General features: G+C 34.4%; 1 protein-coding gene across 2 annotated transcripts in view; it reads left to right on the forward strand.

Moving 5' to 3' along the window:
- The window catches only part of COL11A1 (collagen type XI alpha 1 chain), a 218,620-nt gene that overhangs the window by 36,754 nt on the left and 168,779 nt on the right, over positions 1-13,087 (forward strand). For both annotated transcript variants that reach the window (XM_049616699.1, XM_049616700.1), the window contains exon 4: positions 1,744-1,906. In XM_049616699.1, the coding sequence (XP_049472656.1) occupies positions 1,744-1,906 (163 nt within the window). The remainder of the gene's footprint in view (positions 1-1,743; positions 1,907-13,087) is intronic.

Raw genomic sequence — 13,087 nt, forward strand, 5'->3', positions numbered from 1 at the left:
CTGAGTGAAGAACATGTGCAAAGGACCAGCAATGTGGCTGGAGTGTAGGGAGTGAGAAAGCAAAAGTTGGGCGTGAGGTCGGCGGGCCAGAGGACACTCCTGTGAGGCAGAGTAAGGACTTCAGCTTTACTGGGAATAATACCTTGTTTTTAGCAAGGAGACTTTATCTGACTTGTGTTTTAAAATGGTCACTACACAGTTGCATGACAGTGGAAGCAGAGACCATTAAGGAGTCTAAATGAGAGAGCTTCTAGATTGGGTAGTTGAGACACACTGGATTCTGTATATACACTGAATAAAAGATTTTCTGATGATGTGAATGTACTGTGTACAAAAAAGAGAATAATTAAGAATGGTTTCATATTTTGATAATTATATATGATACCATGATTATGACATATCACTATTATCAGAGCTGAAATTAATCAACAATGAGGTCAAGTTTAGAGTCCTAATCAACTTTTAACAATTGAATTCATTTTTATTTTCTGTTAATGAAAAGCACATACTTACAATAGTGGAGATGGTTTAAGTTAAGACACAGGCTTCTTGGCAGAAATATGTGTAAATTTTACTCTCACAGTATTAAGTGGCTCCAAAATAAATCTTTGCTTGATTCAAACTAAGCAGACGCCTATGCTAGTTGAATGTGCTATGGAAAGACCAAAGATTAAGTGTATATGGAAATATACTTGGTCCTCATCAGTAGCCATGCCAAGTCACATGAAACAGACATTTTAGGAAGGCTCCTGCAACTTTTTAGGTACTTTATTTTATGGATGTAGTCCTAGACACTTCTGCAATATTAATCTAGCGTTTTTCATTTGGAAAAAAATATATAAACCAGAGTGGTTTGCAAAATCCAAATGACGTTCACTCAGTGGTTTATGTTAGCACCAGATAGTGTTAATAAAACCCACCATTTTATAGTAAGGTTAGGGTATATATGTTTCCACAGAGCTGGCCATGTCTACCCCCTAAGCCTGTCATCGCTGCCCTGAATTAGCTGGAGCAGTAGCTTCAGAGTGAATTGAGACTCTCATTCCACACATGCATTGACTATGCTTTCTTTCAGTGTTCCCACTTCCTGCCAACCCTGGAAAGAAGGAGAGATATTGTGTCTCAGTTTTGGATCCTGCCCACAGTAGTGATCTATAACTGTCTTGAAATTAAAGTGGAAAAAGAAAACGAAAGCACTTGAAATAAATGTGAATAAAGACAGAGAAGCACATTGTGTTTTACAATTAGAACGTTCAGTTGTTCCAGATGGAGCAGTCATTCAATAAGTAGACATACCCTTTTACAGTTCATCTCAGGGGATCTCTAGAGCAAAAACAGAACAAAAAAATTAAGTGGAATTCCTTTTGGAAGAAAACATTTACGTACATAGAAACTATTACTTACCTCATGTCCCACCCCTGATCTATCACATATACTCATCAGGACATGGTGAGATTAAGCTTTTGTTGCAACAACACAAAGTGTAGCAAAGGATGGGCACTTCCTTATCAGCATAGACAGCCACCCCTGGTGTGCATTTTATACCACTTGTACCCTTTTTAGTATCTAGCACTATTCTGGGTAAACAGTAAGTCGTCACCTATTAACTGATTGATTAATAAATGAGCCTACTTTTTGTACATTTTCAGCTCACTTTCACAATTTGAAATACATTGTATTTTAAAATGAGTAATGGTGTGGCAACAACATCTTTGAAGCTTACAAAGGAATTGGCTTTTTTAGGTGGCATCGGGTTGCAATTAGCGTGGAGAAGAAGACTGTGACAATGATTGTTGATTGTAAGAAGAAAACCACAAAACCACTTGATAGAAGTGAGAGAGCAATTGTTGACACCAATGGAATCACGGTTTTTGGAACCAGGATTTTGGATGAAGAAGTTTTTGAGGTAAAAATAAATCAAATGTTATTTGAAGCTGAATATTATTAAATCAGATGAATTGAGCTAATAACTGTAACAATCAATATATGCTATAAAGCAAAGTTGAAAACGAAAGGATGACCTACTTTCTTCCCCTGTGGGTATAGTGGTGATGTTTTCTATTGTTCCGTAAGAGAATGAGTACACAATGATGGCTGTAACGACTGGGAAACATTACAGAGATTGGTTGATTTGAACACAGGCATGCTTTTCTCTTGGGAAGGGCAAATGGCTTTACTTTTGGTACTTCGTATTATTTTCCTTGGAGAAAAGAACATTTTTTTTGCTTCCTTCTCTGGGAGATTAATTTAAGGAAATGTACAAGTCAGATATTTTGCTTTTCTCTGTTCTTCTAATGTTTCTAAGGTATAAAATAGAGATCATATTGCAAAAGCTGAACTTAGGTCTTTAAAACCACTTTTTAAATAATGTCAAGGTCATAGTAAAAAGTTTTCTTCCAATTATATTTCACCAATTATGGTAATTACATTCTTTCTTTTAATTCTTCAATCATTGGATCTGGTAATGCGTGCTTTAATTTTCATTGAGTCAATTATCAACATTACAAACACACTGAGTCCTGATCCCACAAAAGGATGCACTCCTGAGACATCATTCAGTACTCTGATCATTGTTTTTATCCAGTTTCTGAGTAATTTATATTTCAAAGTGTAATAAAGTAAAGTTCTGTGATATATAACAGATTAATAGACAAGGTTTACACAGAAGATTTTCTGTATTTGGATATACACACAGACAATGTGTATTTTCATAGAAAGAACAACATACACTCCGAGTGTCAGTAGAATGTTGCATTCCTGTACTTCTATACATAACCTATGGCATAATTTTAAATATAATTAACATTTATGACACTTTCAGGTTAATTGAGATTCTGTTTGTTTCTGATTTTTCTCTACTTGTAGGTACCTAAGTCTTTGACTCCAAACAAAATGTTTTAACACATTATATCATACTAAATTAAATGATAAACTCATTCAGGCAATATATAATAATATAGTCGCAGATCTTCCAATATCATCTATTGATTGCATACAAATGATAATGAATATTTGTTTATTAGATAAATATTATAAACAAATTAACTTAATTTCTAGTCTCGCAAAGTTCTATTTTGAAATTAAACTACCTATGAACATCAGTTTCACGGGCTAAATTTATTTTTGTAATACACACAACCTTATTTTCCAGGAACATAAGTGAGTAATACGGACAAAGTATATCAGTGGATGGTTTCATTTCATATATTAGTTTAGTCTATTGTTATACATAGTTACAGAGTCTATGAAACTTAAAGCAATGGAAATTAAGAGTAAATTTTGTTCATCATAAGTGATAAGAATATACACAGAAATACAAAAGAGGGGTGCCTGGGTAGCTCAGTTGGTTAAGCGTTTGACTCTTGATTTCGGCTCGGGTCATGATCTCACATTTTGTGAATTCGAGCTCCACATTGGGCTCTGTGCTGACAGTGCAGAGCCTACTTGGGATTCTCTTTCTCTCCCTCTTCTCTGCCTCTCCCCTGCTCTCTCTCTCTCTCTCTCTCTCTCAAATAAAAAAGTAAATAAATTTTAAAAAATTAAAAAAAAACAAATACAGAAGACAAAAAATATAAATATGTTATATAAATAAGAATATAAATAAAACACGTATATTAATACATATCAATTATTAATATTCTCAAAATTTACTGCCCTGAAAGATATTTGTTATATGTACATGTTGATTATGTCTCTTTTTCATACAGCTCTTCCCCTCTTACTCCTGAATCCCCACATACAGACTATACACCCCTTTCTTTGCCATACACTACATTCATACTCACTGGGGTCCAGTTTAGGTTTTTTTTTTTTTTTTTTTTTTTTTTTTTTTTTTTCCAACGTTTTTTTATTTTATTTTTGGGACAGAGAGAGACAGAGCATGAACGGGGGAGGGGCAGAGAGAGAGGGAGACACAGAATCGGAAACAGGCTCCAGGCTCCGAGCCATCAGCCCAGACCCTGACGCGGGGCTCGAACTCACAGACCGCGAGATCGTGACCTGGCTGAAGTCGGACGCTTAACCGACTGCGCCACCCAGGCGCCCCCAGTTTAGTTTTTGAATTAGGGTTTTAGGCTATCATAATATGTTCTTTTTTTCAAAATAAATAATTGAACCTGATGTTGCATCTTTTAAAATATGTAATAATAGCCTCTGTGTTTCATAAGCTGATTACAGTATCAACTCCTAAAATACATGAAAATGATTTCCGTGTTTTCACTACTTCTAACCAAACTACCTCTGGTCAAGAGGGCCTCTAGTAAATTACCAAAGACAGATGTACTAGAAGCAAAGATTATTATATATTATTTAATTAATTCTTAATTTTCTAATCCATAATCTACAATATAAATCCTGGAGTAACTCCAGCTGTTTATTTGGAGAAACTGCTAAGCTACTAAGAAGAATAATTTTTAAAACACTCATTAGTGAATTCTTTAGGCGTGTGATAGTGAGTAGTGAAAATAAGTTTATTATGCAGCTTTGCATCTTGGAGTTTCATGAAACACTGTGGAGCTTTAAAAAGAATATTTATTTAAAATATCAAATATAAGAAGATGTGGTATATATACATACAATGGAGTATTACTTGCAATCAAAAAGAATGAAATCTTGCCATTTGCAACTCTGTGGGTGGAACTAGAGGGTATTATGCTAAGCGAAATTAGTCAGAGAAAGACAAATATCATATGACTTCACTCATATGTGGAATTTAAGATACAAAACAGATGAACATAAGGGAAGGGAAGCAAAAATAATATAAAAACAGGGAGGAAGACAAATCATAAGAGACTCTTAAATATGGAGAACAGAGGGTTACTAGAGGGGTTGTGGGAGGGGGGTTGGGCTAAATGGGTAAGGAGCATTAAGGAATCTACTCCTGAAATCATTGTTGCACTATATGCTAACTAACTTGGATATAAAATATAAAAAAAATAAATTATAGAAAGTAAAATAAATTAAAATAAATAAAATATCTAGTATAAAAATATAAAAATGACTTTTATTTCATATGAAGTACAATTAGTTTTTAAAAAGTAAATAAATGCAGATACTTCACTATAAGGTTTATCATTATCACTATATCCAAAGTCATTATACATAAAATTCAACTTTTGATTCCGAAATTGTGTTATTGTGTGGGTATATAAATTTCAAAAGCAATTTAGTCTTCCCAACTTGAAAAAAGAATATGAAGAAAAGAAGTAATTCAAACACAGATTTTTAAATCAGAATAAAACTTTCTGACTCCTTTTATGAAATTAGTTCGTCTTATCTGAATATGATGTTAATATATCATTCTCTAAAAATTTACTCAAATACCTTTATTTTCATTTTGTTTTACATTATGGTATCTGTCTAGACTTTTGAATCTCTACCACTGAATGTGTAGAAGTTAAACTAAAACAATAAGAGATGGGAATGGGACCACGCATGCATATTCTAGTGTTTGATAAACAGTTGTATTGGTGAGATGATATAAAAACATTCGTGAGTTATTATTCTGAAAACTGGAAATGTCATTTCTTTGGAAACAGTATCATTCCAATTTAGATGCAAATTTGTTTATTATATAATTTCATCTCTGTCATCCCTACATTACCCTACATTTATGGAATTGTACTGGTATGGAAAAAATGCTAAACATGGCCTTACTTGAACTGCAGTCTGAAGATACTTAAGAATTCAATATTAAACAGATAAAAGCAAACCCGATTTTTTTAAAGTATGACAAATTAGTTTATATGGAAATGCCAAAATGAATATATAGAGTCATCATTCAGATTATATAATTTCAGCATAGTGGAGTGAATATAAAAATTGACTATGGAATCAGAAAAATCTGATTTTGAATCTCACAATAGCTTAATTATATTTCTCTATGTAATTATGTAAATTTTAATTTCTTATTCTTCAAATGGGAATAGTAATGTAATCTGTCTATAAGTATATATTTTAAAAAATGAGCTCATGTATGTAAAGTACTTAAAATACTAGTATTAATTATACATGTATATGGTTGTATATTATGTACGTATGGGTAACTTAATTATGTATTACTATGTAGTTTTCTTAATAATAATGTATTAATTACTTATATTTAAAATCATCTTACAACTATGACATGTCAAACATTCTTTTAAGTTTATTTATTTCTTTTGAGAGAAAGCAAGCTTGAGTGGGGAAGGGGTAGAGAGAGAGAGGGGGAGAGAGAGAATCTCAAGCAGGCTCTGCACCATCATGAGTTCGATGTGGGGCTCAAACCCATGAACTGTGAGATGATGACCTGAGCCAAAATCAAGAGTTCAACGCTGAACTGACCAGCACCCCAACATGTCAAATATTCTTATACATTTTTGATGGGGGTGAGCAACAGGGACCCATATATCAGTCAAAGGTTTTAAGTGGTCTTTTTGTCTTGTAAATGAAGTACTTGAATAGGTCCTGGGTTACTGCTTGTTTACAAGCTGTCCTGCGGGGATTAGATAAATTTTCCCTCCTGAAACAGGTAGCATCTAGGTATAGACCTTAGTAAGCAAAACGTGGTCTGGGTAGATGAATACTTTCAAACAGACATAAAATATCCAGCCAACCCTAATCCACAGCCTTTTGGGGTTTTGTTTTGTTTTGTTTGTTTTGTTTTTTCCTAGCTTGATAATACACTTCAAAGATGTGTGGAAAGCTGAATTAGAAAAATAACTACATTGCCTGTATTCACTATCAATAAAATTACTTTTGTAGTCTTTTTTTATTTTTAATTTTTTTAAATGTTTATTTTTGAGAGAGAGAGACAGAGTGCAAGGGGGGCCGGAAGGGCCAGAGGCAGAGGGAGACGCACAATCCAAAGCAGGCTCCAGGCGCTGAGCTGTCAGCATAGAGCCCAACACGTGGCTCGAAGTGATGAACTGTGAGATCATGACCTGAGCCAAAGTTGGACGCTTAACTGACTGAGCCACCCAGGCGCCCCTACTTTTGTAGTCTTTTAAACAGGAATTTTCTTCACTAAATATCAAATTATAGCCATTATAACTCAAGTTTTCAAAGCATTGCTATTTCAATCTTTTTTCTTTTTTAATGATCAAAGCAGGTTATTACAAGTCTTTTTTATTTTTAATAGTCTTCTATCTTTGGGCAGATTATTTCTTTCTTTTGAAGCAATGAGAAGAATATAATGACAATTTAAGTGGAAAAACTTGTTGATGAAATTTTTCATTTTTTCAAACTTCTCAGAAAAAACTTCAGCATTCAGTTTTCTTGGGAGAAATCAATGAATAATAATTTATATAAGCTACACAATTTCAGTGGTTTTATGAGGCCAGAAAACCTACCTTAAAGTAATAATAGCCATCTCAAATATTCCAGTAAGAATTTGATTACTGCTTTATGATGCCTGTGTATCTTTTTACTACATATATTTTCCAATATATATGCTTTTTAAAAACTTATGTCGGGGGGTGTCTGGGTGGCTCAGTCAGTTAAGTGTACTACTCTTGATTTCTGAGTTCAAGCCCAGCATCAGGCTTTGTGCTGACAGCGTGGGGCCTGCTTGGGATTCTCTGAATCCCTCTCTCTCTCTGACTCTCTCAAAAATAAATAAACAAACATTAAAAAAAACCCAAAATTAAATTAAGTTTCATTAAAAAAATTACGTTGGTAGACATGGTTTTCCTATAGAGTGACATAACAGGATGAGGTAGCTTTCCTATTTGTCTACCTTTCCCAGTATATATACATTTAGCTCATTGCATCTGAGATTTTTAAACTCTATTTATTGAGATATAACTGAAGTATAATAAACCACAAATATTAAAAGTGTACATTTGATCATGGTCTACATTTACACCTCCTATGAAACCATCATAATCAAGAAAATAAACATAGCCATCACACCCAGAAGTTTCCTCCTGCACTTTTATAATCCATCTCTTCTCCTCCCCTAACCCCAGGCAATCACTAATTTGCTTTTTTATCACTATAGCTTATTTATTTTTCTAACATTTTCATAAACAGAATGATACTGAGTATACTGTCTTTAGCTTGGCTTTTATCACTCAGCATAATGTCTTGGAGGCTTATCCATGTATCATATATTTCATTTTTTTTTTGCCTTTTTAAAAATTGCTGAGCAGTATTACAGTGTATGAATAAACCACAGTTTGTTCATGCATTCATCCTGTTGGTGGGCATTTGGATCATTTCCCGATTTTGGCTTCTACATATAAAGCTGCCATGAACATTCATGTACAAATTTTGTGTGGGCATTTTTTTTTGTTTGTCTTTAAAAAAAATTTTTTTTAATGTTTATTTATTTCTGAGACAGAGAGAGAGAGACAGAGCATGAGTGGGGGAGGGGCAGAGAGAAAGGGAGACACAGAATCCGAAGCAGGCTCCAGGCTCTGAGCTGTCAGCACAGAGCCTGACTGGAGCCTCGAACTCACAGACCACAAGATCAGGACCTGAGCTGAAGTTGGTCGCTCAACCGACTGAGCCACCCAGGCGCCCCTGTTTGCCTAACTTGAATACCTAGAAATGGAATTCTGGGTTATTTGGTAGGTGCATATTTACTTTTCAAAAACCAAAGAAAGTGTTGAACTGCATTTCAAAGTGTCATTAATCATTTTACATTCCCTCCCACAGTGAATGAAAGTTCCAGTTGTTCTTTATCCTTGCCAACCTTTGATATGGTTATTCTTTTAGATTTTAGCCATTCCCAGTGGTTGTGTAGTAGTATTCATTGTGGTATTAATTTATATTTAATAATATTAATTAAATAACTGATAATGTCAAGCACTTTTTAGGTTTTCATTGGCAATTTCTGCATCTTTGTGAAGTGTCTTTTGCCCATTAAAAAGTGCTGCTATATTTTGATTATGGACTGTTATTTATTTTTTTATAAACCCTTAATAGTTTGTTTGATAGAGATTTACAAATACTTTTCTAGCATATGTCTTACCTTTTTATTTCATTAATAGTGCGTTTTAATTTAAAGAGTGAATGCTTTTCATTTTTATAAAGTTTAATTTGTCAATTTTGTGGTTATGTTTTACATGTTTCGTGTTCTAAGAGATCTTTAAATTTTTTTTTAATGTTTATTATTTGTGAGAGAGAGAGAGAGAGAGAGAGAGAGAGAGAGAGAGAGAGAACGAGCAGGGGAGGGGCAGAGAAAGAGGGAGACCCAGAATCTGAAGCAGGCTCCAGGCTCTGAATTGTCAGTACAGAGCCCAATGCGGGGGCTCGAACTCACAGACCACAAGATCATGACCTGAGCTGAAGTCTGCTGCTTAACCAACTGAGCCACCCAGGTGCCCTATTCTAAGAGATCTTTATCTACAGCAAGATAATAAGAATTTTCTCCTGCTATCAAACATACTGTAGTGTTAGGTTTTACACGAAAGTCATGCCTCATTCTGAGTTAATATTTGTTTATGATGTGAGGTAAAGGCCAATGTTGATTGTAGACAAGGATATCTAGTTCATCCTTTATAAAAAATACTTTCCTTTCATTTGTTGGATTGCCTTGGCTTCTATGTCAGAAATCATATGTAGTAATACATATGAGTAGATTTATTACTGAACTATTTATTATCCTATTCCATTGATTTGTCTATCTTTTCACTAACACCAAACTATCTTGATTACTATAGTTTGATATAAAGTTTTGATATTAGGTGAGGTAACTGCTCTTACTTTTTATCCTTTATGCGTGTTGCTTTAGTAGTTTTAGGTTATTTACATCTATATAAATTTTGGAATAAGCTTGTTGAATTCTAAAATAAAATTGGGTTTTTAGTTAAATAAAATTTGGTTTTAATTGGAATTTCATTTAAGCTATAGATCAAAATGAAGAGAATCAAACTAACAAACATTAAGTTTTCCATTTCCTGAATATGGTATAATTTTCCATTTATCTTGTTCTTCTTTAATTCCTCTCACAATGTTTCCTAGTTTTCAGTGAAGATGTCTGTTTTCCTCTGAAAATAAACATGATATGATCTCATTCCATGTAGATTTGTTGACAATTATTTTATGACCCAGCATGTAGTCTATCTTGGTGAATGGAGCACATGCCCTTAAAAAGAAAGTGTGTCCTGAAACTTTTGGATTGAGTGTTTTATACTTTTAATAGATATTTTAAAGTCTATAAAGAGTTTTCATATCTGGGTTATATGAGTTGGCATATATTATCTGAGTTGGAATAATGGAAATTATTCATTAATACACTTTGTTTTTTAGAGTTGTTATAGGTTCAGAGCAAAACTGACCAGAACTTAGAGGGTTTCCGTATATCCTTGTGCTAGTGCATGAGTGTGCACACACATGCATACCCAGCCTCTTCTACTATTAACATCCCCACCAAACCAATACATTTGTTGCAATGTGTGAACCTGCACCGACATGTCATTATCAACCAAAGTCAATAGTTTATATTAGGGATCACCCTTGGTGTTGTACATTCTATAGATCTTGGCTAATGTATCATGACATGTATTCACCAATGCAGTATCTTATGAAATATTTTCATGCCCCCCAAATCTTCTGTGCTCTCCCTATTCATCCCTCCTTCTCTTCTAAATCCTGACAACCATGAATCTTTTTAAAGTTTCCATAGTTTTGCCTTTTCCAAAATGTCATAAAGATGGAATCATACAGTTGTAGTCTTTTCAGGTTGACTTCTTTCACTTAATAGTATGCATTTATGTTTCCTCTATATACTTCATGGCATGATAGCTCATTTCTTTTTAGTGCTCAGTAGTATTCTGTTGTCTGAATGTTACACAATTTATTTATCCATTCATCTACTGAAGCATATCTTGGTTGCTTTCAAGTTTTTGATAATTATGAATAAAGCTTCTATAAACATGTATATGCAGGTTTTTGTGCAGACATGGTTTTCAACTCCATTGGGTAAATGCCAAAAAGTATGATTGCTGATACAGTAAGAATATGTTTACTTTTGTAAACAACTGCCACACTGTCTTCCAGAAGAGCTATGCCATTTTGCATTCCCAGCAGCAGTGAATGAAAATTCCTGTTGTTCAACATTTGGATATTGGCCATTAAAATAGGCATGAGGAGGCTCCTGAGTGGCTTAGTTGGTTAAGCATCGGACCTCAGCTCAGGTCATAATATCGTGGTTCATGAGTTTGAGCCCTGCAATGGGCTCTGTGTTAATAGCTCAGAGCCTGGAGCCTGCTTTAGTTTCTGTGTCTGTCTCTCTGCCCTTCCCCTGCTCATACTCTGTCTCTCAAAATTGAATAAACATTTAAAAATTTTTTTTAAAAATGCATGTGGTAGTATGTCACTGTTTTAGTGTACATTTCCCTGATGACATGTTGAACATCTTTTCATATGCTTACATGTTGAACATCTTTTCATATGCTTACATGTAATCTGTGTGTGTTTGGTAAGTTGTCTGTTAAGGTCTTCTTCCCATTATTTATTTATTTATTTATTTTAGTTTAGTTTTGTTTTTTACAAATATAAAGGAAATTTATTTCTTTACACAAAATGAGATTATTCTATATGCATTGTTCTGCAACTTGCTTTTATCACTTAATAAAATATCATGGATAGTAGTGTAACCTTTTTTTTTAATGTTTTATTTTTTATTTTTTTAAATTTATATCCAAATTAGTTAGCATATAGTGCAACAGTGATTTCAGGAGTAGATTCCTTAGTGCTCCTTACACATTTAGCCCATCCCCGCCCCCCCACAGCACCTCCAGTAACCCTCAGTTTGTTCTCCATATTTATGAGTTTCTTCTGTTTTGTCCCTCTCCCTGTTTTTATATCATTTTTGTTTCCCTTCCCTTATGTTCATCTGTTTTGTCTCTTATAGTCCTCATATGAGTGAAGTCATATGATTTTTGTCTTTCTGTGACTGACTAATTTCACTTAGCATAATACCCTCCAGTTCCATCCACGTAGTTGCAAATGGCAATCTTTTTGATTGCCAAGTAATACTCCATTGTATATATATACCACACCTTCTTTATCCATTCATCCATCGATGGACATTTGGGCTCTTTCCATACTTTGGCTATTGTTGATATGCTGCTATAAACATGAGGGTGCATATGTCCCTTCGAAACAGCACATCTGTATCCCTTGGATAAATGCCTAGTAGTACCATTGCTGGGTTGTAGGGTAGTTCTATTTTTAGTTTTTTGAGGAACCTCTGTGCTGTTTTCCAGATTGGCTGCACCAGCTTGCATTCCCACCAACAATGCAAAAGAGATCCTCTTTCTCTGCATCCTTGCCAACATCTGTTGTTGCCTGAGTTGTTCATGTTAGTCATTCTGACAGGTGTAAGGTGGTTCTCATTGTGGTTTTGATTTGTATTTGCCTGATGATGAGTGATGTTGAGCATTATTTCATGTGTCAGATGGCAATCTTCTTTGGAGAAGTGTCTATTCATGTCTTTTGCCCATTTCTTCCCTGGATTATTTGTTTTTTGGATGTTTAGTTTGATAGGTTCTTTATAGATTTTGGATACTAACCCTTTATCTGATATGTCATTTGTAAATACCTTCTCCCATTTTGTTGGTGGCCTTTTAGTTTTGCTGATTGTTTCCTTTGCTGCGCAGAAGCTTTTTATTTTGTTGAGGTCCCAGTAGTTCATTTTTCCTTTTGTTTCCCTTGCCTACGGAGACGTGTTGAGTAAGAAGTTGCTACGGGCAAGGTCAAAGAAGTTTTTGCCTGCTTTCTCCTTGAGGATTTTGATGGCTTCCTGTCTTACATTGAGGTCTTTCATCCATTTTTAGTTTATTTTTGTGTACAATGTAAGAAAGTGGTCCAGGTTCATTCTTCTGCATGTCGCTGTCCAGTTTTCCCAGCACCACTTGCTGAAGAGACTGTCTTTATTCCATTGGATATCCTTTCCTGCTTTGTCCAAGATTAGTTGGCCATACGTTTGTGGGTCCATTTCTGGGTTCTCTATTCTGTTCCATTGATCTGAGTGTCTGTTCTTGTGCCAGTACCATACTGTCTTGATGATTACAGCATTGTAGTAAAGCTTGAAGTCTGGGATTGTGATGCCTCCTGCTTTGGTTTTCTTTTTCTTTTTTTTTTTTTTTTTTTTTTTTTT

This window comes from Panthera uncia (assembly GCF_023721935.1).
Source record: "Panthera uncia isolate 11264 chromosome C1 unlocalized genomic scaffold, Puncia_PCG_1.0 HiC_scaffold_4, whole genome shotgun sequence".
NCBI classification, from domain to species: Eukaryota; Metazoa; Chordata; class Mammalia; order Carnivora; family Felidae; genus Panthera; species Panthera uncia.